The following is a 25,254-nucleotide window of genomic DNA, read 5'->3' on the forward strand; positions in this document are numbered from 1 at the left end:
TCAAGTCCAACACTCACAAAAATATTTGATCTCCATACAAACTTTCAACCCCTTTTTCACCACCTTGGGGGATGAATTTTCGAAAACGCAGAAATTAATTTTCTTGTTTTTTAATATAGTACATTTTTACAAAGTTTCAAATTCCTCGCTTGAAATAAAACTTGCACCCCATACAACCTTTCATCCCCTTTTTAACCCCCTTAGGGGTTGAATTTTTCAAAATCGCTTCTTATCTCTTGTACACTTTATAAATTCAACCTAGTGTGCAAATTTCAACCTTCTAGCTTTTGTAGTTTCGGCTCTGCGTTGATGAATCAGTCAGTCAGTCAGTCAGTCAGTCAGGACACTTGCATTTATATATATAGATAATATTTAAGTAAATAGTTTGGCTCACAAAAATGTTGGGTAAGGTAAGAACAAAACACCTAAATACATAATACGAGTATATTATAGTACAGTCATATCATAATTACACTTAAGATCAGAAACTTAACATTCATCACACAATTTCAGATTTTAGGGTCGGCAACGCGCATGTAACATTTCCGAAGTTGCAGGCGTCCACAGGGTTACAGTGACCGCTCACCATCAGGCGGGTTGTATGGTTGTTTGTCACCAACGTAGTATAAAACAGTAAAATAAATAAACTAGGAGTACCTCAACTGAGTACCTACTTCCAAAGTTGTTCAGAAGCCCTAGACTCACGTTTTTGATTCGATCACGTTTTTCGTTGCGACAAACTACTACTACGGGTAACAATGCCTAGATATTTTTCCCCACGTGAATTCGTTTTGGCTGCGTTTCCAGTTTTCCACCAGGGATGTGAGAGGATGCGTAGCGAGGGATGTGTTTGTTAAGAACCAATAGAAAATTGCCGACTGCTGCGCTGAGTGAGGACAGGTAAATGAAGTGATTCTGTTGGTTCTTAAAGCCGGATTCACATTTGTCTGTCGTGTCGTTGTCGTGCCGTTCTGATGTGTCACGTCACGACACATCATATGTAATAAGTAAGTAAGTAAGTAAAACTTTATTGCAATAATTATTGCAAACCATGGTATGTACATAGATGTTACAAATTATGTTAAGTTGCACATGGACCCCGGTGGGGTGTAGCAATTTAGCAAGCACTAGTTTACACATAATTATAAATACAAATTAAACTTAACTACTTTCATAATGAAAGCGCTAGGTAGGTACTTTTATTTGTGAATCGAAAAACAAACAGAGGCTACTCTGTAAAAAATTAATTAATTGTGTCTTCCATAAACTCTTTAACAGTATAATAGGTTTTCTTTATCAAATGTGTCTTGAGTTTAGTTATGAATACGTTTTTGCTTTCTATGTTTTTCATATCGGAGGGTAATTTGTTGTAAATTTGTATGGCTTGGTAATATGGACCTTTTTTGTATATGTCTAGGACTGGTTCCGGAGGGACAATTTTATCTTTTCTACGTGCACTTTCGCTGAATTCAAACACATCGATATTGTTTCTGACGAAGGTAGCAATTTCCAGGATGTACAAAGAAGGTAATACAACACGAAGGACAAATGTGAATGTTGCGGGTGTCCATGGGTGACGGTAATCGCTTACCATCAGGCGATTCGTCAGATCAACTTGCCTCCTAAGTATATCATAAAAAGTAAGCGCCCAACTAAATGAAAAATACCTACCTTTTGCCAAAATTCGTGGCATTTCTTATGGCTATAATTCAGCTTTAATTTCAGCATAGACCTGCCTATTGACTTTTTGCGTAAATACCACAATGCTACGCGTGACTTTTGAATGCCTTTTTATTTGCCGGAAGCGGAAATGAAAACAAAGAAGCTCCACTATTGGCAGGCTAGCCGTGCGGCTGCTATTTCTCTTAATGTAGATTACTAAGGCTTAGTAAGTTACTTATCTGCTGGCTTTACACAATAATAAGGCAAACTAATATATTTTTCACCAGTCCAGCTCATAACGGCTGTCTTTATTGTTCAAAATCCGATGAGAAAGTTACATTTCATCCACAAGAGTGAAAAGTAATTTGGATAATATTAACTGTAAACAAATAAAATCCAAATCAATATACAGGGTGGAAAGATAAGTCGGGCCCTGGAGGGAAACTACCTTAAATCCTTAAACTGGCTCATTTTACTTAAAGGAGACATTCCTTTATTTTTAAAAAGAAACAAAACTGCATTCAAAGATTTTCTAAAACTCGCTTGCCTCGCCCGGGACTCGAACCGACTAAAAATTCCAAAAAATAAAAACTCGCAATTTTATTCTACTAGTCGATACAATTAATGTTAATGATAACATTTCTCCAAGAAACATTAGGTCTTACACTCGTCTATCGTACAAAATATCCATAAAATCTAATATTTAGTACTCAAGATTTTTTTAGACAAGCCAAATTGAAGAAAAAAAGAAAAATACTTTGAATGCAGTTTTGTTTCTTTTTAAAAATAAAGGAATGTCTCCTTTAAGTAAAATGAGCCAGCTTAAGGATTTAAGGTAGTTTCCCTCCAGGGCCCGAATTATCTTTCCACCCTGTATAATATAATATTGTGTATAATGTATGAATGATACATACATATTTAATTGCAGATACAAAGCATTATTTATTACTATTATTTTATTATACTCTCGTTGGTGTGGTGAAGCATTTTGTTTTACTCAGTGGCAAAGTTTGTTTAACCCTCATACCCTGAAATCCTCGCAACGCTCAAGATTCCATTTTTAAAACCACTCGCTACCCTAGTGGTTCAATTTTGGAATAATTCGCTTGCTTGGGTATCAATATTAGCACGGGCGGTTAAACAACAACTTTGCCCCCTCGTTAAAACAAATACCGGGAGTATAGGTAATTTGCGGGGTTGCGTATTGCATCGCAATCATAATGTGATTTTTAGTGTTTAGTTTATATTTTTATAATATGTCTGCTAATTTATGTATGGGCAACTAGTTGCCTGAAATAAAAATTTTATTTATTCAAATAACACTTGTTCATGTAATCACTTGTTACAGGTAACGATGCCTCGGTTCAACGGCAAGGAGGGGCTCTCGGACAAGCGGCAGCTGGAGTGGGAGGCGGCGGTCGAGGCCGTCATCAGGGACATCACCGCGCCGATGACCCATCAGAAGAAGTCCCCAATTGTTCAGATCGTCATATATGAGTCCTCTGTTTAGTTCGGTTTACTCAATTATTTGACCATGAGGCGGAATGTTAACCCTTCACATCACCTACTTATTCGGATTTTTTCCTGCTAGGAGGGATCAAAGTGGCACTTTTCTTAACTTAAGTAATATTTTGGAACATATTAATTTCCTCGTAGGTGATGATTGTGTACATGGTAGCAAAATTATTTCCAACTTGGGCGTCCAATGGAGACTTATACACAAGTACAAATAGTCCTAAAACTCCTAAATATCAGACATGCAATCTACATAAGTGCAACATTAATCAATATGCATTATTTTGTAATGTACAAACAGCATCAAATAGAAAGTGACGGCCAAATAATATCGACTTTATTTCTATACTAGCGACTCGCCCCGGCTTCGCACGGGTTAACAAATTATACATGTATCTATTGAAAAAAACCGCATAAAAATCCGTTGCGTAGTTTTAAAGATCTAAGCATACAGACAGACAGACAGACAGCGGGAAGCGACTTTGTTTCATACTATGTAGTGAAGGTGCGTTACGATATATTTGGCCACTTTGTCCGTCATCTATTTGATGCTGACTGTGGAATTTTTCATATTGGCTGCAGAGAAACGGAAATAGTTGTTTTCACCACACCAGCTCGGAAAGGCTTACTTTGCACTTCAAAAACGGATAGCAAAGTTGCACTTGTTGCACAAGTTGCACTTTGCTATCAGTAATTCACATGTAATCAAATGCAAATTTTGAGTTGTTTTCTTATGTTTGCTGGTAGAATTGACTTTTAAATGATGATTTTGACGACCGGTCTGGCCTAGTGGGTAGTGACCCTGCCTGTGAAGCCGATGATCCTGGGTTCGAATCCCGGTAAGGGCATTTAATTTGTGTGATGAGCACAGATATTTGTTCCTGAGTCATGGTTGTTTTCTATGTATTTAAGTATTTGTATATTATTTATATCGGTGTCTGAGTACCAAAAACATAAGCCTTCTTGAGCTTACCGTGGGTCTTAGTCAATTTGTGTAAAAATGTCCTATAATATTTAATATTTTGGATGATTAATATTTAATAACATTCATTTGAATTTGATTTTGTTTGATATTTTACATTTAATTTTTGTTTCGGGTTGGTGTGGTGAAAATTTTGTGTTTCACTCGGGGGCAAATTTTGTTTAACCCTCGTGCTTTGAAACCCTCGCAACGCTCAACAACTTTGCCCCCTTGTAAAACAAATAACTATTGTTTATCAAGGGGGCAAAGTTGTTTATAATCCGCTCGTGCTAATATTGATATCCGAGCAGGCGAAGGAGTCCAAAATTAAACCACGAGCGTAGCGAGTTTCAAGACACGAGTGTTAAACAATCTTTGCTCCCGAGTGATACACAAAATTGTTCACCACGCCAACAGGAGGATAATACACAATAATTAACTGTAAAACACTACAAATAATAATTCAAATGAACGTTATTAAACATTTATCATTCAAAATGATTGCTTAAAAGTCAGCAAATTGTATCAGCAAACAACTCAAAATTAGCATCAGATTACTTTGCCTCACGTGTGGATAAAATGCAACTTTTGTATCAGTTTTTGAAGTAGAGTCAGACCGAGAAAAGTCTGCAGCGATTTTGATAGCCCGCGCAGTGCAAGTCATTTTAAACGTCAAACTTCTATGAATTTATGACGTGTAAATAACAGTTGCACTGCGTGGGCTATCAAAATCGCTGCAGACTTTTCTTGGTCTAAATCTACGAACCTTAGAGAGCCTTTTCGAGCTGGTGTGGTGAAAAATAGTATCCTGTGCTGTTCTACAACAGCGTGGTTGAAGTGTTAAAACACGCTAACAGATTCGTTCGAGTTTTTATTTTACGAGTTTACATGCGCTGTTGGGCTAGCGTATTCTCTATTTATTATTAAAATACATTTCATTGTAGGTAACTCGATGTTTGGCAATTGTCATCGGAACTTGGTTTCATATTTGACAGACACCCATACAATAAAAACTGTCAGCCACTTAGGTATACACCCCCTTGCCAGAATTTCATTTGCCATAATTTCATCTGCCATAATAGTCAACAGCCATTATATTGTTTCCCATAATTACATATGCAATACTTATTGTTTACTATATTATAGTAACGTGCCAGAAACTTTGTTTCCCATAAAATCAATTTCAATAATATCATTTGTCATCATCATTGTAAGTCATAATTATCACTAGCCATAATACAATTTGCCATTCAAATTGCTTCCCAGAAAGTAGGTTAGGTTAGGTTAGAACTGTGACCTCCTACAAAATAAAACGGCTACCAGAAAGTAGGTTAGATTAGGTTAGAACTGCGAACAAGCGAGCGAGCGAAGCGAGCGAGCAAGACTTTCCTGGGCACTCCGACTCGGATAGGTTAGGTTCAGAAGTCTTAGACTTCGATGTTAGGTCTTTTTTTTGCGCGCCTTGCTCCGGCTCTTAGGGCGAACTGCGTAATCGTAATCGTATGCCAGAATTATAGTGACTAGATAGATTCGGGGAAAAACCATTATTTAGTATGGCGTATAAATATTCTATTAAATAGTATTATTACAATTAATAATATGGACAACAACACGTATGGCACTCGTACTTTCTGGAATCTAATAATCGGGTAAACAAAGAGTATGTCACATCATTTTTATGGTAAACAAACAATTAGGGCAAATGAAATTCGGGCAAATAAAATTCGGGCATATCAGTATTATTTTATACAACGGAGAAACTATAGACAACCAGCTACTTAAAATGACGCAATTAGAACAAGTGTTGGACTGGTTTTTATTTTTGTTATGTTTGAACAATGATCTTTTATACCAAGATACGTCATACACGTTCGAAAATTGAAGCACTCACCTTGTGACAAATTGGACACTTTGTCTCAGTCTGCCTGACGCAAGCGAGAGGTGTACATGTACAACTGTACACTGGCTAATACTTTTCCACAAATAACGTGAACTATGCACCAAAATGCCGACCTGCATTATGTTAAAATGTTCAAATTATCCACAAAAGCGTAAAAAAATGACGACGTCACATATCACTCGTAATTAAATGCTAAAATAATCCGTTTTACTTCGGTTTATTAAATAAACCGTACGCCATTTTCGGCCGTCTGAAAGAAAGAGACAAGATTATGTTCTTATCATCAAGAGCGACAAGGACGCACCAACTGCGCATACATAGATTACCATATCAGACATGTCATGGTAAGTTGCATTCAGAGTTTGATGCTTGTCGTACAAATAAGATAAATAGAAATAATAATAAATTTCAACTTTTACTTGAACAAATATTTTCTTGTTATTAGTACAACAATTGGCAAATTAGAGATTATTATTGGCCATATTATTGCCCAGGTCGAGTCAAATAAGAAAATAGTCTCAATGTGTACTGTTCAAAATACTACCTATACATGTGTCTATACATGCAGATTTGTCTCCCCCCACACCCCCGGCCCGCGCGGTCCTCTAATTAGTTGACACCTACAGACAGACGAAATAAGACATGCAGCTAAACGCCTGTGTGGTGCTCCGCGAACATTGTGAATTTCGGATACCTGGAAGAATCCTGTGCCCTGGCCGAGTCCTCTGTGCGGATCACAAGCCCTGGAGAAAGGTTAGTGCTGTCTGGACAAACTGACAAATAATTATTTATCCCAAAATTGTGTACCTACTTGTCCCGTTCTCAAACATTTTGGTAGCAGAGCGTGGTTTCGATCCACGGACCTCTGGGTTATGGGCCCAGAGGATTTCGTCTGTCTGTAGGTGTCAACTAATTAGAGGACCGCGCGGGCCGGGGGTGTGGGGGGAGACAAATCTGTCAATTAACCTATTCCATTCCACAATACATTGTACAATAATTATTTTATAGGTTTTATAGGTAGGTTTATTATTCAGAAAAACAAACTTAACTTTAATTTACATAACTAAATGTGAAAACTCTTAACTTCGGTAGCAAGTAGGTACATTAAGTACTACAAGAACTGCACTAAAATGATCTGCACCTTCTGTCAAAAATCTTATTCTATGATTTATTTTTCTTAATAAGTTTTACGTTTCGCGCCGATTACCGAAGAAGCGTCATTCATTTAGAATTCAACGCGCAAGTGACAAACACTAGCCGTCTCTTTTACGGGTTTTGCGTATGAAGTTGTAAACAAATTGTAAGTAATGCTGCAACGTCACGTTGGAAGCATTCTTTACGGTTGTTATATTAGGGTATGGCTCATCTTGTATAAAAGATCATTGTGTTTGAAGCGCAAAGTTCGCGCTGCGAACTTCACTATGTCAGTCACTGTCATGCGTGAATATATAGAGTTTATAATTGAATATTTATTATAACTAGCCGTACTATTTAGTGCCGTCAGTTCTACAAGTTTGAGCTTAGCGCAAACAATTGCTTGCGTACTGCTTGAGTAAGTATGTTTATATTGGAACAGACAGGTCAATTATTCGAACGTACACTGACATCAGAATGATATTCGAATCATTCATTTCGCTCGTACTTGTATAACGTAAAGTCTATTTTTTTATTCGGTAGACTGAAATGACAGCTATTAGTATGAACATGAAATGTCATTTCATACTATTAACTGTCATTTCAGTCTACCGAATAAAAAAATAGACTTTAGTTAGAGTTACAATCGTACAAACGCCATCAGATATATGAGCGGCTAAGGCGCTCACAAATATCTAAACACGCCTCATTTGTCAGTGCGTTAGAGTGTACGTGCGTGAGAGTACGAGCGAAATGCATGGACACCTTAGCCGCTCCGATATATCCGATATATCCGATATACTGTACATATATACTGGCGCGGGCGAGACGCACTATACCTAAATAATATGATTCAAATATTTAAAATTTATTGAATAAAAGTCAAAATAAAAATACAAATATAAAATCAATAACAACTTAAGAGTAGCTTAAGCCTAATAAAGTGTCATTCAATAGAACTTGCTAACTATGTAAACAAAAGTTACTAGTAATTTGACATTCAATGTCAATATTACATAGTTAGCAAGCTCTATTGAATGACACTTTAGTCAAAAAGTGCGTTGTACTCATAACACTATACAATATTACTTATAGTCGCGTTACCACGTTGAATGGCGATGGACAACCTTTGCACCAGGTACTTACGAACACGAACCTGCGCGGGCGTCAGATCCCCCCTCTCCCTAATTCGACGTGATTCTAATTAAAATATCTGGGAGACCGAGCTTTGCTCGGAAAACATATAAAAAACTCAAAAAGGGGCGTTTTTCCAGAGATAAGACCTAGCTAGACCGATTTTTCGCCCCTCAAAACCCCCATATAGTAAATTTCATCGAAATCGTTAGAGCCGTTTCAGAGATCCCCTAATAAATATAAATCAATATACAAGAATTGCTCGTTTAAAGGTATTAGTCAGTGTATGTTTGAATTGACCTGAGAGCCCTCGTAGGTAAATCTTTATGTGAGGATTTAATATTTCTGTAATATTTTGTACATATACCTACTTGCGAATTCTTCTACCGTTAATAAATATCTTCAAATGTTACAGTTGTTTTCTTTACGTAAAATTTTAACACACAAAATTAGGTAGATTATAATTCATGAACGAATTTAATCCTCATTTCAGAAGATAAGTAAGAATGTACTTATAGTCAAGGTATTTTTTTATGATTTTTTTTTTTTTAAAACACAAGTCAAAAACAAAGCAGTCAGCAATTAGTCAAAAATCCCACCCCGCGTCATCCCAGGCGCAAAGGTGCCCAAAACGCTCGCCGCATTACCGCGCTGAATCGCGATGGACAACCTCTGCACCAGGAATGACCCGGAGCGGGGATCCAGGCCTCAAGGTATTAGTTATGATTATTCATCAACAACATACATTTTTGCACCTCGTCATCAATGGTTTCAGAAATCGAATGTATCTCCACGCCAAACCAAATGTTCATCTAAATCGGTTCTACGATAGGTAGCAGATAGATTATGTAGACAGAGTTACTTTCGCATACAAATTGTATGTTTTACTTATAAACCAACTCATAAACCTTTTATATTGTAGGGGCCACCATGGAGACACAGGAAAACGCTATTAACCCACGATACTGTGACCTCCACCGTTATAAACTTTAGAAAATCATGTTCACTGAGCATTTTCAAGCATGACTAATAAAACTGACTACCGTACAACGGAACGTAACTTTCTTTCGTTCGTGATAACGTGCCAAAACAGCTGCGAATAATTTTAAAAGCAGAAAGTAACCTTATTATACATACTATAAAGTAGCATTTGGAACACAGACACAGATTTCAATTGATAACGAGCGTGTAAAAGTTAAATGCAAAACAGAGTGTCGTGGACATGATATGTTTATTATTTTCTTTGACATTTTGAACGAGAACGTTATGACTGGAAGAAACGAGTATGCTCGTAGTATAATATTTATTATATGTAAGTAGGTAGCTCACATTAGCTTGTGTTATTTATATAATAGCACTAGGCACTAGCATTTATTATTTATAGGTGTGTTAGAATTTGGACTAATTTCCAATATGCACACGTTTGGGCATATTGACGTTTTCCCTTAGTTTTAATAGATAATTTTTTATGTTATAGGAGGCAAACGTGCAGACGAATGACAGACGAAAAGCCGTGGACAGGATTTTAGGGTTATGCAGCTCAATCCAGTGGTTTGAATCGTCAGGTGAACAAGTCTGCCGTGGCTAAGCATTTACTGGAGTCAGGACCAAACCACTGGATTGAGCTGCATAACCCTAAAATCCTGTCCACGGATAGTCATTTCTACAGTAGGAAAGTACGGGAAGCCATTGAAATCAAAAAACATAGTAATTTCAATCGGGACGAGGGTTTCAAGATCTCATACACATGGAATCGAGTCATTAGTAAATGTAAGCGTAAACGATCGACAGTTAGTGTCGTGTGTCGACAGAGTGACATACCTAGTGCGCAAAACGTTCAAGCTGATAAACAAGCTAGACCAAGTGCGGATAGTTCAAAAAACTCGCGCGGTTAGAAAATGCTGATGTCAACTTAAGGCAGTTTTCTCCGAGGCCACGGGGACAACGCCGTCCTCGAAACGTCGGAGGTAAATCCTAAAGCTTAGATACGCGATTAAGTCCCGTTGTACAATTTAATAATTCTAATACTCATGTCAGACTAGTTTATATTTTTAAACAAAAATTTCGTTTATTTAGTTGATATTTTATCATACCAGCCAGCCTATTATGGATAGCTTTATCCATCTTTATCCACGTGATAAAATAACTGTCACTGTTTAACACCGTGGGAAAGAAAGTGACGGACACCGTTTTATCACGCTGTCACGTAGACAAGAACGACCATCATATCCGTACTGCACACACTTTTACAAATATCCATAGGTATGTAAATATAGAATTTAATCCAATTCATCTCCTGCCAAATACCTGTAGAAATCATCTAGTAAATAGACACGCAGAATCTTTATATTGTTTACGTTTGATCTCATCTCGTTCCATCCTGGATTATCGGAGTTCGGAGCTCGTGGCGATTAAGTACTTCCTCGAATATTAAGCCCTGGAGGTTTAGGTACTTGGCAAACATACCAGTTGTTAATATACAAATCAAGAGTATGAATTATATTACAACGTTATCACAATGCGGATTATAGTAGTTTATGCAACAGTGATATAATAAGGGTTCTTAAAATTCAAGGGTCGAAGTTACAAAACGAGACGTAGTCGAGTTTTGTAAAAAAAGACCCGAGAATTTTAAGAACCAATTATGAGCTGTTGCATACATTACTTTTTCTATGACAGCTGCAGCAAAAAAAAAAAAAAAAAAAAAAAAAAAAAAAAAAAAAAAAAAAAAGAGTTATTATTAGAAAAAAAAAGATATTATTAAAAAAAATGAGTTATTATTTAAAAAAAAAAAGAGTTATTATTGTAAATGAAAACATACCTCTTTCAATCAAGATGATCGGAACTTGTATCTTTAAAAAAAATAAAGCAGTTGTATTATACTCATAAGATGACTGCTAGCAGTCATCTTATGAGCCTATAGACAAAGCATTCAAATGACATTGCTTTAGATATCACTGTCAGTCATTTAATTGACACATTTAAGTGCTGGAGTAGAAAAAATATTAAATTTGTCACTTCCCGATTTATTAACCTTTTCGACGCCGTGTCAAACACCAAAGCTGTCACTCAGACGCCACGTCACCGAAGTGTCAAAACTGAAATTGAGCTTTATGCATATGCACCTAGGTCTATGTTGCTCTGTGGTCTATGACCGATTAATCCGTCTTTGGCGTTGGACCTGCGGTGCGTATATATCGGTCATTGGCGTCCAAAAGGTTAAGGTACCTAACAAATGACCCGCTCGCACAGTGACATTGACCGTCGTCTGCATCATCGGTGGGAAGTGCTGTGGGCCAATGTACGAAATTATTCGTGCTTATATAGCGTCCCTACCTTAGTCACAGGGCGGACCACAGACCTGTCATTGTCGCGCTCGCGCTTGACAGACAGCTGAAGTGTGCGAAAGGGAAGCCATCACGTATATGAATATCGCATGAGTGCGAAAGAGTCAGACTACAAATGAGAAAACGTGACCATTTTTGAGTTTGACGACGGCCGCGGACGGCCAAGAGCGTATCACCGTAATTTTCAATTTGAAAAATATACACAAATTCGGAAGAAAACTATTTGATAAACTAATACAATGAAGATAGTGTCTTGTAGTGTACCGGATTTCAGTGTCACGGGGCCAAATAAACCTAGCAAATATTCATTTCAGAGGAATAATGATATTCCTAACGAAATTTTCTTAACGATATTTTGTCAAATTAAATAAAATAAAAAGTGTAAGAAGCCGGTTTATACAGTTGATTATAAGTTTTTCTTCCTTTGTGTGCTAATATTTTATCATATTACTCAATAATTTAAAATATTTTCTGTAAAAACATAAACTGTTACTTTACGCTAGGGCTTGACAAAATGTTCAGATGACAGTATCGATAACTTGTCGGTATATTAATAGCTACCTATGTAATCATTTCTTCACAAGACATAATTGGGTGGATCAACTATTTCTTGTTGTTATTCTGTCCGGTCACCCAAGAGACAATAGTAGCATAGTTTGTTAGATTAGAAGACATTGTCCACCACCTTCTTCTGACACGCTTGGTAGACGACCCTCAATGGAAAGGGTTTATAAGTTTCACAATAAAGCGTGTTTGGAGAATTTAAATGCCTAAAAATCAGGTTTTAAAGAGTGACCCAGGGGAACGTAACCATGGCAACGAGTGACAAGAAAAAGTTGATTCTCCCAATTAAGATATTAACCTTTATAACCGACTTCAAATAATGATTGCTATACCTTTTTGAAGGTGCAGATGTTTAGCAGTAAATTTAAACTTCACTTTCCAACACAGAGTTAGACTAAGATAAGGCTGTAACGATTTTGATAGCACACGCAGTGCAGCCCTAGTAGCACGGTCGCATTTTTATCATTTATCACCATGCCTGTCACGTTCTAACAAGTATGTAAGTGCGAAAGTGACGGGCTTAGTGATAGTGGATAAAAAATGGAACCGTGCTGAGCCCGCTGGTGTTATTTTATACATCATAATGTCGTAGAATTTTAACGTTTAAAATAACACATTTGAAAAAGTAATCGATAAAGCAATCAAACACCGACAGATTATTAATATGTTATAACATGACATCACTATTTTTGATCTCACATAGACAATTTACGCACACACTTGCATTTCATTTTTGGTCACACTTTTGAAGATTGACAGTTGTTCTTGTCTATTCTAATTCTATGGGGCGGACACGCCATAAACTCGCCGTCATTAGAACTTGCAAACTATGCAAACAATGTAACTTTGTTTTGTCACTGTTTTTCCTTGAATTTTCACACTACCCCATCAAACACAATTCAAACTATACACATATACACTATTGAAACGGTCCGTTCCGTAAAATACATAAATATATAACTGTATCTAGGATATTTAATTAAAAGTTTAAAATGGTTTCATAAGTTAGGTTATTAGGACCTAATGGAATGACGTTTTTGTTTCTTTTAAATTCTACAATTGTCTATGATGGGTAGTGTTGTGACTAAAGTTTGTGATATAAACCCGCTACACACTACCCAACTCACGCTCTGTACCTACCGCCGCGGTTGTAAAATACATCAATACATCATTCATAAGTACCAATTTGTCTTCTGATCGTGATTAAACAAATTAAAAATAAGTAACTACTTGTTTTTTTAATTTTGGTATTTTATTATTCGATATGGTTTGACATTAGTAAAGTAGTAAGTTAGAGTCTTGCCCATCACTAGTAAATTCATCATTCAGAGACAATTTCAATATGGCGGTTTGTTTACATAGTTTGCAAGTTCTAATGACGGAGAGTTTACATAAAAAATGATTTGCGTTTATATGTGTGCGCGGCACGTCTGTACACGAGCGTTTTCCAAAAAAAGTGTACATTTCATTCATGTCTTCAAAATATTGACTTCTTGGGCTCATTTTACTCAGAATCATTTGTACATTCACGCCTCATACATAAAAAAATGTGTCCAAAAAATTCCTTTCCAGATCGTCACATTCTTGTATGAATTTTTTTTTTATTTGTATGAACGTGACGCACTGGAATTTTTTTTTCATACAAAATTTTGGGACACATTTTTTCATGTATGAGGCGTGAATGTACAAATGATTCTGAGTAAAATGAGCCCAAGAAGTCAATATTTTGAAGACATGAATGAAATGTACACTTTTTTTGGAAAACGCTCACACGCGTCATTGTGTATCTGACGGACTTCTGGCATGCTCTTCAGTAGAGCGACTTACGCACACATTCATGTCGCGGCCGGTCGCGGGGCGAGGTAATCCGAGTCGGGGCGGGGCGGTGCGTGTCCGTTCTGTATGATAATACTATTACTTATTCTGTGGTTTAGTTTAGTGTGTACCTACATATTTTTGGCACTTGGTCTGTGTCGATTGTTGGTACAAACCTTTATCGCTGAGTGTAAATAGGTACTTTTTTTTCCATAGGCAACTAATGCTGATCGAGACAATAACATTGTAACAACCCCCAACGCAACTAGTTTGCGTTGTTTTACCACAGAGTTCCCATGCCCACCTGTCTCCATCATCAGATCATAATATTGCATTGTCATCCGATTTACATTATGTACCGTAAAATGGGGTGAGTAGGGTCAAAACTGAAATTTAAACCTCGATAACATCTTATTTTTACATATGAAAACTGAATGGTGTATATGTCGGAGGCAGATCGTAAAATCGGCCATATCGAGATATTCCTAGGTTTATCATGAAACGCCGCCATTTCATGATCTGACTAGCGACTACCAGCCATATCGTTCAAACATCAACGTTTGACGATTTGCCTAGCGACGTTTAGGCACATCAAATAGTAGGGTGTGATATTCCTAGGCATATCATGAAACGCCGGCATTTCATGATCTGCCTAGCGCGACCATCAGCCATATCGTGGAAACTCAAGGGGTGATATTCCTAGGCAGATCATGAAACGCCGGCATTTCATGATCTGCCTAGCGACGACCAGCCATATCGTGCAAACCTCAAGGGGTGATATTCCTAGGCAGATCATGAAACGCCGGCATTTCATGATCTGCCTAGCGACAACCAGCCATATCGTGCAAACCTCAAGGGGTGATATTCCTAGGCAGGTCATGAAACGCCGGCATTTCATGATCTGCCTAGCGACCACCAGCCATATCGTGCAAACCTTAATCGGTGATATTCCTAGGCAGATCATGAAACGCCGGCATTTCATGATCTGCCTAGCGACGACCAGCCATATCGTGCAAACCTCAAGGGGTGATATTCCTAGGTAGATCATGAAACGCCGGCATTTCATGATCTGCCTAGCGACGACCAGCCATATCGTGCAAACCTCAAGGGATGATATTCCTAGGCAGATCATGAAACGCCGGCATTTCATGATCTGCCTAGCGCGACCACCAGCCATATCGTGAAAACATCAATGGGTGATATACCTAGGCAGATCATGAAACGCCGGCATTTCATGATCTGCCTAGCGACGACCAGCCATATCGTGCAAACCTCAAGGGGTGATATTCCTAGGCAGATCATGAAACGCCGGCATTTCATGATCTGCCTAGCGACCACCAGCCATGTCGAGCAAACCTCAAGGCTCAAAAGGAACGTAAACTTGTATTAAAAGGTACGATCTGGCAACCGGGCTCAGCACGGTTCCAATTTTATCGACTATCACTATGCCCGTCACTTTCGCACTTACATACTTGTTAGAACGTGACAGGCATGGTGATAAACGATAAAAATGCGACCGTGCTACTAGGGCTGGACTCGGACGCAGCGCCATATAGAATGCAGCGCCACCAGTGGCAAAAAATGCAATTATTTTACGATGCGATCGGTATGAATGAAGCTAGGAATTCAACGAATACATTGCTCCCATCGATCTGCCGAATCTTTTATAAGACAGATCGTGATATGCCTGAGTTAATTTTAGTCAGATCATGAAATGGCGGCGTTTCATGATATGCCTAGGAATATCTCATCAATTATTTTACGATGCGCCCGGTATGAAGCTAGGAATATCAACGAATACATTGGTCTGACCGATCTGCCGCCTCTTTTATAAGGCAGATCGTGATACGCCTGGGTTAATCTTAGTCAGATCATGAAATGGCGGCGTTTCATGATATGCCTAGGAATATCTCGATATGCCCGATTTTACGATCTGCCGCCGACATATATAATAAGTGTTCCGGACGTTTGTATTTATTTTAGTTTTTATTTTATTTTGGGTAGTTCCATTTCATAACTTTGACGATAAAGAGGAAAATACAAAGAGTAGAGAGGAGTATTCATACAAAGGTGATTTTGGAAGATTGTTGGATCGATTTTTTTTTTACCTCCATTTTAAATTGGAATACATTATTTTTGTAGCAATAGCCTTAAAATCCCTTCTCACCCCCCTCTCAAACCTTCTCTCGCCATTCATAACCCACCTCTCCCCGCGAAACCTACTCATCCCGTTTTACGGTACTTATGCAAAATTTCAGTTCAATTGGAAATCGGGAAGTGGGTCAAATTTAGCTTCCAAGATTTGACCCACACTAACATACATAAGTTAACACTTTCGCAACCAGGCAAAATTTCAAACAATACCCCAGAAACCGACAGTACTCGCTAGTCGGGCAACGACGTGCAACTCAATGCCGCACGCCGCGAACCCGCTAGTCGGGCAAGCGGCGGACGCTCAGGGCTGTGCCAAGTAACTTTCGTATAAGTACGTGGATAAAATTAATAAATTAAATATAATAATGAAGAAAAAAGCTGTGAAGCCGCGGTCCTGGGTTCGAATCCCAGTAAGGGCATTTATTTGTGTGATGTGCACAGATATTTGTTCCTGAGTCATGGTTGTTTTATATGTATTTAAGTATTTGTATATTACATATATCGTTGCCTGAGTACCCACAACACAAGCTTTCTTGAGCTTACCGTGGGGCTTAGTCAGTTTGTGTAATAATGTCCTATAATATAATAATATATATTTAATAATAAATTCTAACTCCTATTGATACATACCCGTGTATGCAATTTCACGTAACCAACTAATAAGAATTTTTATTTTGTAATGGCATTAGGTAAAGTAAATAAAAATACAAAGTGAAGTATAATAATCAACTGTACCAACTTTTCGACCACATAATAATCAGAAGACTTACAATTTTTTCTGTTAGTGGCAGTGGCAGCCCTGAGGTAGTGAAGATGCAATGCTTGCCCGCCTGTCGGGCACTTCGGCGTCGCGTGTAGGTTTATAGCTCTTGCACGACTAGCGGGTATGCCGGCATCTGAGTAAAGTTTACGAGTGCCCGAGAGTCGGGTACGCGGTGTCGAATGTGTTAACACATTCTGGTTGCGAAAGTGTTAAGTAGTAGACAAAGCAAGTTAAATAAAAGCTTGTAAAATAGAGTAGGTAGAAGTAAATGAGATAAAAGGAAAAACTCGCACGATGGCCATTTCGTCGCCATTTCTTTTCGCGCGGTGTTCCATATCTTTGGTCCCCTTATAATTTCTTGGGTGAGTTGCTTGCCTGAGCAGGGGAACTATCGTATCGGCATCTCCCGCGGGATTAAATTAGATCCTCGTATTTCTTGCGCGTATCAATAAAAAAACAATATAACAAATAAAATAATAGTCAATTATAATATAGAATCTTGGCCAGGGCCTTTAAATGATTGTATTGGTTTATTTTGCTGCTTTCCAAGAGAACATATTGTGGTAATGCTTCTCACGGTTCCCTGTATTTTGATTTTATGGAGCAATAAAATATACCTCGATGTTTCTGTAATATTATAATTTATCGTGTAAACGCTAGCAGCCGGCGGCGTGCGCTTGAGTGCAGAACTGACGCGTACAATCGCCATCAAATATGTTGGAATGGCCGAGGTGCTCAAAAATATCGGAACAAGCACTCTAACGCCTTGACAAAAGAGGCGCGTTCCAGAGGGGCTACCCCGAAACACGTACGACGTGTTGGCTCTCTGTCGCACTTGTAAATTCGTACGTAAGTGTGACAGGGAGGCAACACGTCGAACGTGGTTCGCGGTAGGCCCTCAGTATTTGAGAGCGCTTTGGCCGCTCCGATATCTCTGATGGCGGCTGTACAAACACACGAAAGGAAACTATTAATGGGCTTGTTAATATTAATTTACTTACGTCACTAAATAGGTGTTAATGTTGACGGCTTAACGATTGTAAGCACAATTTTTCTATTATAGTCTGGAAAACTAGTTTTATAGTTTGTTAGTAGCGTCGAAAGTAATACTGTACCTACATATACATAAGTATGTGTAAGAAAAATACAGTAGGATTTTCTCTGCCTATGTTCCAGTGGCAGTGGCTCTTGACTGACTCGCGTTAACTCGCGTCGCGTCGTTCAGCGTGCAAACCCAGCGAGAAAAATTGCCAGGTAATGTCAAGTTTTAGTCATAAGTATATACCTTTGTTTTGGGCAAATGACATCCTATAACCGATAAATAACACAAATCATAATCATAATCATTTATTTGCACATAAAAAGGGTTTTACATAGTGGTGTTATAAAGTTACATTTCCAAGCCTTTTTAGCTGTTATAATCGATTATAATACGTTTCGCTTATGCAAGCGGAGCTCAGACCTCTTCTGAATACAACATCTAGCAAACAAATAACTAATAATAATAATTGAATAATTTTACGGTTTAGACTTACTTGTTTTAAGTGTGTAGTGGACATAGTGAGTTCGTGCTGCGTATCGCTACAAGTGTTAGGTGACCAAAGCCCAAAGACACCACTATGCCCGCCTACAATGACAGCGGAAGACCTCCCCCAACCGGTTTTCTCGGCGCGCGCGCAGCGTGCGACGCGGCGTGCCGCAGTACGCGATACACGGCCGTCGTGAACGCTGCTCGCACTGTTAGTGCTTGAGAAAGGAGACCTAGGCTCTCCGAAACATGTCGCGCGAGTGACTTAAAACAAGTGAGTCTAAACCGTAAAATTATTCAATGTTAGCATGTCTCACAACAGTTTAAATTCGAATAATAATAATGTATTATATGTGCAGTAGGGTCAGAGACCGTAGTTTTTGAAAAACCGTATACCTACTGCTTATGAGATCACAATTACGGTTGCCAAAAATTTAATTAGCTGTGAGGATTTTCTCTAGTGACGTCATCGATTGGAATCCTAATTATGCGATTTGCGCTCGAAGGAAAAGAATCGCCAGCATACATAGGTCTAATACTTAATACGAACTATAAAAAAAAATACAATTACTTATGCACAAAAGCAAAAATATGAAAATGGCTCAAAGAGTACAAATTTATTTTTGAAGCAACTAATCGGTTAAAGGTGCTTTTTTTGTTAAAACTTACATCGAATTAAAATTCAAAAAAAATGATATTCTCGGTTCTGAGGACGCACAAAACCAAGAAATTACTTACCCTTTTAAAATATATGTGATTAGGTACTGAACGTGACTGTCTTATTAATGTACCTAAGTTTGTCGGAGGCAAAAATGCACCAGTGCTAATGACTAATTATTAACTATCCGGTGGCGAATGCACTAGTCCCAAAACGCACTATTAGTCAATACACTCTAATTTCGAAAGCCCCTCTTCTCATAAGAAACTAGGCCCAAAATACCATATTTCCAAAAAGGCTCATTCTCGATTTACACGAGAACCATTGAGAACTAGTCCCAAAATACACCTTTCCCAAAATACCCCAAATTGTGTTCACCTGTGCGTGGCGTAATACTTTATTCTCATAATGCGTAGGTCTCAAAACACTCTAGTTCCAAAATACCCTATTTTTTTGGAATGTCTCTTTGTGACTGCTTTCAGCCGTAATCATTACCCGTTTGATGCCTAAAATATTTTTTTCAAAAATAGGATTTACGTATTTAATTATTATTTTGAGCTATACAGGGTGTAATCGTTAAGTGTTGCTCGGCGATAGTTCCGTAAATATAGCAGATATCAGAAAATTTCAAATTGATATCGAAAGTGCATATAGTGAAAGTGAAGGGCAATATACACACGAGTGTTTTAATGCCTGTGTTGATAAAGCAGTGTATGGAACTATCATAATTAGGTGGGCGAGAAACTACCCTCATTTATGGCATTATTTAATTATTTAATGCCATAAATGAGGGTAGTTTCTCGCCCACCTAATTATGATAGTTCCATACACTGCTTTATCAACACAGGCATTAAAACACTCGTGTGTATATTGCCCTTCACTTTCACTATATGCACTTTCGATATCAATTTGAAATTTTCTGATATCTGCTATATTTACGGAACTATCGCCGAGCAACACTTAACGATTACACCCTGTATAGCTCAAAATAATAATTAAATAAATCCTATTTTTGAAAAAAAAATTTTAGGCATCAAACGGGTAATGATTACGGCTGAAAGCAGTCACAAAGAGACATTCCAAAAAAATAGGGTATTTTGGAACTAGAGTGTTTTGAGACCTACGCATTATGAGAATAAAGTATTACGCCACGCACAGGTGAACACAATTTGGGGTATTTTGGGAAAGGTGTATTTTGGGACTAGTTCTCAATGGTTCTCGTGTAAATCGAGAATGAGCCTTTTTGGAAATATGGTATTTTGGGCCTAGTTTCTTATGAGAAGAGGGGCTTTCGAAATTAGAGTGTATTGACTAATAGTGCGTTTTGGGACTAGTGCATTCGCCACCGGATAGATTATTAAACTTCGACTCGAGTGTTATCGATATCGATATGATATCGATATCAATTTCTAAATTATAGTACCAAATGTGACTCCTCCTAGAACCAAACGTTATTAACTAAAAGCCAACTAAAAGCGTCAGCTTTTTCATTACCTACCTACTTGCAAACCTTTTTAGGGTTCCGTACCCAAAGGGTAAAAAACGAGACCCTATTACTAAGAGTTCGCTGTCCGTCCGTCCGTCCGTTCGTCCGTCCGTCTGTCACCTGGCTGTATCTCATGAACCGCGATAGCTAGACAGTTGAAATTTTCACAAATGATGTATCTCTGTTGCCGCTATAACAACGAATAATAAAAATAAAATAAAATAAATATTTAAGGGGGGCTCCCACACAACAAACACAATTCTTTTGCTCTATCTGACTCGCACTTGGCCGGTTTTTGTTCATTTATTCTTATTGAAACTATAATTTGTTAATTGTTAATGTGGCGTTTCTTTATGTAAGTATATCACGTGTTAGAATAGTCTGTAAGTGGCATGATTAATTATAAATAAATAAAAAAACAACACTTGTCATTGATTCAATTCGCTTTAACAAAAATTTTAAATTACATACTTACATGAAATATTAATCCCATCAAAAACATTACATGTAAAACGGTGCAAGTCTCGCAACGCTTCTACTACAAAAAAGTTTTGAGATGTAATGTGCAACCAAGTCGGTTATTTTAATCAGTGCCAGGGGGTGTTAAAACTGTATCAAATATATATCTTTAATTTGTAATACGTACAATGACTTGGCCATCGCACGGCTGCATAATGACATAAGGATCATCGTCACCTATTAAAAATATTTCTAATTGAACATAACGCTAGCGCTAATTGCAGTTCGAGCATTACATATATTTACAAGTACGGTACGAGTTCTCTCCTGTGGGCAATAGTTAACAGCCTGTGGGCATGTAAGTAATGATTTTATCATAGTTCTCTAAATAAAAGGAGAACCTTTTCACGTGGATAAGGATTAAATAAGAAAATTAACCTTTATAGCTCTTAACTCTTGTGTATGTCTACAGCAGTGGTTCCTAACCTTTTCAGTCCAGTCACCCCTATGACTAACTAGGGAACCTGATTTTACCCCTCCTCCCAATGGTAATAAAAAAATAAAACGTGTACGTTTGTTGTATTGTTATATTAGGTTAGCTTATTACCCCCGTAAAATACCAGTTTCACCCCCACGGGTAATTACCCCCAGGTTAGGAACCACTGGTCTACAGGAAAGACGTGAACACAGTATTCTTTTTGGCCCATTAACGACGGTATGATATGTCGAAGTTTAACGATATCGACTTAAAAAGCTTTAATTTGCTTGCACTATTTAACGTTAAATCAGAATTGCCCCCGTCGACGGGTTTGGTTATTACGACCTGTCGAAGTTTGGACTGAAAGGAGTAAACATTTTCAGCTGGGTTGATGTTGCACTGACAAAACTGTTTGTACACCTTACACAGCGTGCTGTACCTATGCTTCAGTTCTATTTTGATCGAACAGACAGTTGAGATGTAGGTACTCTATGTGAGTCATTTCCTTTTCGAGGTTCCGGTCAAGGCAACGTTCATAACCAAAATACCGATAAGATGAGTATTGTAAACTTTTTATATAATTTTATTTTATGCTGCCAAAAAATTAAATAATTATACCTCGATTTCATCACCTATAAATAATATTCTATTAAATTTGCCCCATCATCAAAATAATCCACCCAATTTGATCAGCTGAATAGAAGGGGCAAGGGGCAAGATAACGTAGGACGTGCCCACGCATGACTTGCACTATCCCCGGGTGGGTTCATAAACACAACTACCACAGTATAAACTAACTCTGCGGAGTCACGAACTTTGGCGCTTACCTGCATACCTATCGGTACAACGCAAGCTGTACTTTAAGCTAAAGCCTGCAATATAGATAACAGAACAGCCACTTTACTCGATGAAGTCAAAAGATTGTAAATTCAAGCTATCGTACGTTCGGGGCATGTAATATTCACGTGTCAGTGCATTATTCATGTGCTTGCAAAGGCAAAGATCTAATCAGTACGCCGTAGTCAACATCAACCAATTTATCATTTTTAGCAGTGTCAAAAGAACCACAAATGCTCCAAATGGATATCACGATTGTGAGTGAAAATAAGTTTTGTGGGAGGGTGACTGGAGGGTGACAATTTGTCAAAGCGACAGAGGCATTCAGTTCAGGTTTAATGCGACAGACAGCGGCACTCCCCACGCAATTCGGCAGGCTTTCGACCCAATTCGTAGCGAGCGTCATAAGTGTGTCATGGCATGGGGTACGGGTTACGGCGTAAGAAAGCCGATTCTGATGTAACTGTTTGTTATAAGGTACCCAATGATATGACGCTCCGCGCGAAACATGTGACGCAAGATAGATACATCGCGCGGAATACAAATTTTACCTCAATTACTGAAATACAAAAAATACAAATACAAATGCATTTATTTCATTACTTTTTTACAGCTGTTCTTAGTTATAGTATTAGAAAAAAACTCTGAAAAATTACTTGTTTATGTGTTGTAATTTTGATAGCACAATCGATATATATCACTAGAGTTAGACCAAGAAAAGTCTGCAGCGATTTTGATGGCCCACGCACCCACGCAGTGCAAATGTTATTCACACGTCATAAATTCATTCATCACGTTTGACGTTTAAAATTACACTTGCACTGCGTGGCCTATCAAAATCGTTGCAGACTTTTCTCTCGGTCTGACTTTAGCTATTTTACACAACAATTTTACTGCATGGTTAAGATATGTACAAGTAGTACAACTATTTACGAAAATTAGACGGGTTTCAGCTTCGATCAACACGGAAGGGATGCGGCATTCGCACTATTTCCCGTCTGCCTAGGTACAAGATCAACTGATCTAGCGCGGGTAATAAAACTAGTTGCGCTCGGATTTTTAACTAGACCGAGTCCAGACGCGCGAGTGAACACAGCAGCAGAAAAAATGCCTAATTGCTCGGTTTTTTGTTGTAAAAAGAGGTCGGGGACATCAAATTTACAAAAAGAAGGTGTTATATTTCACACGTAATATTTTTTTTTACATGTCATACGTTTAATTATATTTAAACACAATTATTATATTTTAGTCTCATGTAATTGCTGGATTTATCGATTTTTCTCGCCCAGTACAAATTGCGGATCGGTCGAGCAATAAATCCGACTTCTCATCTCTTGACGAAAATGTGTTAGTGTGCGTGTTGTGACACTTGTGACTCGTCCGTACACAAAAACAGATCGAGGTGTGCAAGATTTGTCTGTGTAGGGTGTCATTTTTTATGTATTTGTGTCGTCATTACAGATTGGATTTTGTATGCAAGTGTGTGAGAAGTGCGACTGTGTGCACGTTCCCCCCCGCGAAAAATGGCAGAATGATTTGAATGTCAAGATATCGCTTGGGCTTATCCCTTCCGACCTGTCGGAAGCCCGTGTTGATCGAAGGGTTTCAGTGATTTTAATATATGGAGCAGACTTTGACGTAGTACGTTTTTTTATGACATAAATCTTCCCGTGATTATAAAAGTAACAGTTCAATATAAAACTAAAATTTTTTGATAGCCCCCTCTTAATCTTGATCTTGTTTTGATACGACCTCGATGATCGCACACGCTGATTGTTATGAACGAAACTATCCATAAATCCATGTCATTCTCATTAGGTAGGCAATGTAGGCATCTCGCTCGCACTTATTAGTGCGCATGAAATACTTACCTAATAACAGTAATAACAGTTTATGTCCTCATCTGAAATTAGAATGGAATTAAAGAATCGTTTTATATATTGTTGTAATATTTTAATCTATAATAATAGAACATGTAATAATGAGTATGGCCTAGTCCCGATGAAATCTTCTAAAGAAAGTTAATCGCCAGTGCAATGTTACATGGTATAGTGTCTAGTCAGCAATAGGTAGGTACCAACCTCTAAATACCTGAACAATAAGTTTTTGGCAAAAATTTAATTTTTGGTACAAGCTTTTATCGCTGACTATACTTTTCTTACGACAGATAACTAATACTCATCGAGACAATTCTAAAAACCCCTAACACAATTAGGTTGCGTTGTTTCATCACAGAGTTCCTATGGCCACCTCCTGTCTCCATCATCAGATCAGTTCGACAGTACCATAATATTACATTGTCACCCGACTTACATGTGTTTGCAAAATTTCAGCTCAATCAGAAACCGGGAAGTGGATCAAATTTAACTTGCAAGATTCCATTACATAGTTACATACAGGTCGACCTAATAAAAGCTTGTTTAAAAGATATGTGATGTCAGTAATCAGTATATTTATTGCTTTCATTTTACTTTTCATACTGACTATACGTACTTACTTACTCGTACATATGTAAGGAAAACAACGTCATTTCTATAACTTCGTGACGCAGTACATATGTCGGCGGCAGATCGTAAAATCGGGCATTGACAAGATATTCCTAGGCATATCATGAAACGCCGCCATTTCATGATCTGACTAGGATTAACCCAGGCGTATCACGATCTGCCTTATAAAAGAGGCGGCAGATCGGTCAGACCAATGTATTCGTTGATATTCCTAGCTTCATACCGGGCGCATCGTCAAATACTTGATGAGATATTCCTAGGCATATCGTGAAACGCCGCCATTTCATGATCTGACTAAAATTAACTCAGGCATATCACGATCTGTCTTATAAAAGATTCGGCAGATCGACGG

At 38.0% G+C, this 25,254-nt stretch overlaps 1 protein-coding gene across 2 annotated transcripts in view; it reads left to right on the forward strand.

Moving 5' to 3' along the window:
- The window catches only part of LOC134662333 (TWiK family of potassium channels protein 7), a 38,723-nt gene extending 35,515 nt beyond the window's left edge, over positions 1–3,208 (forward strand). For both annotated transcript variants that reach the window (XM_063518521.1, XM_063518522.1), the window contains exon 8: positions 3,011–3,208. In XM_063518521.1, coding sequence (XP_063374591.1) covers positions 3,011–3,172 — 162 coding nt within the window. In that variant the 3' untranslated portion in view covers positions 3,173–3,208. The remainder of the gene's footprint in view (positions 1–3,010) is intronic.
- Positions 3,209–25,254: the final 22,046 nt, after the last annotated feature.

Source organism: Cydia amplana, chromosome 3 (genome assembly GCF_948474715.1).
Source record: "Cydia amplana chromosome 3, ilCydAmpl1.1, whole genome shotgun sequence".
Lineage (NCBI taxonomy): Eukaryota > Metazoa > Arthropoda > Insecta > Lepidoptera > Tortricidae > Cydia > Cydia amplana.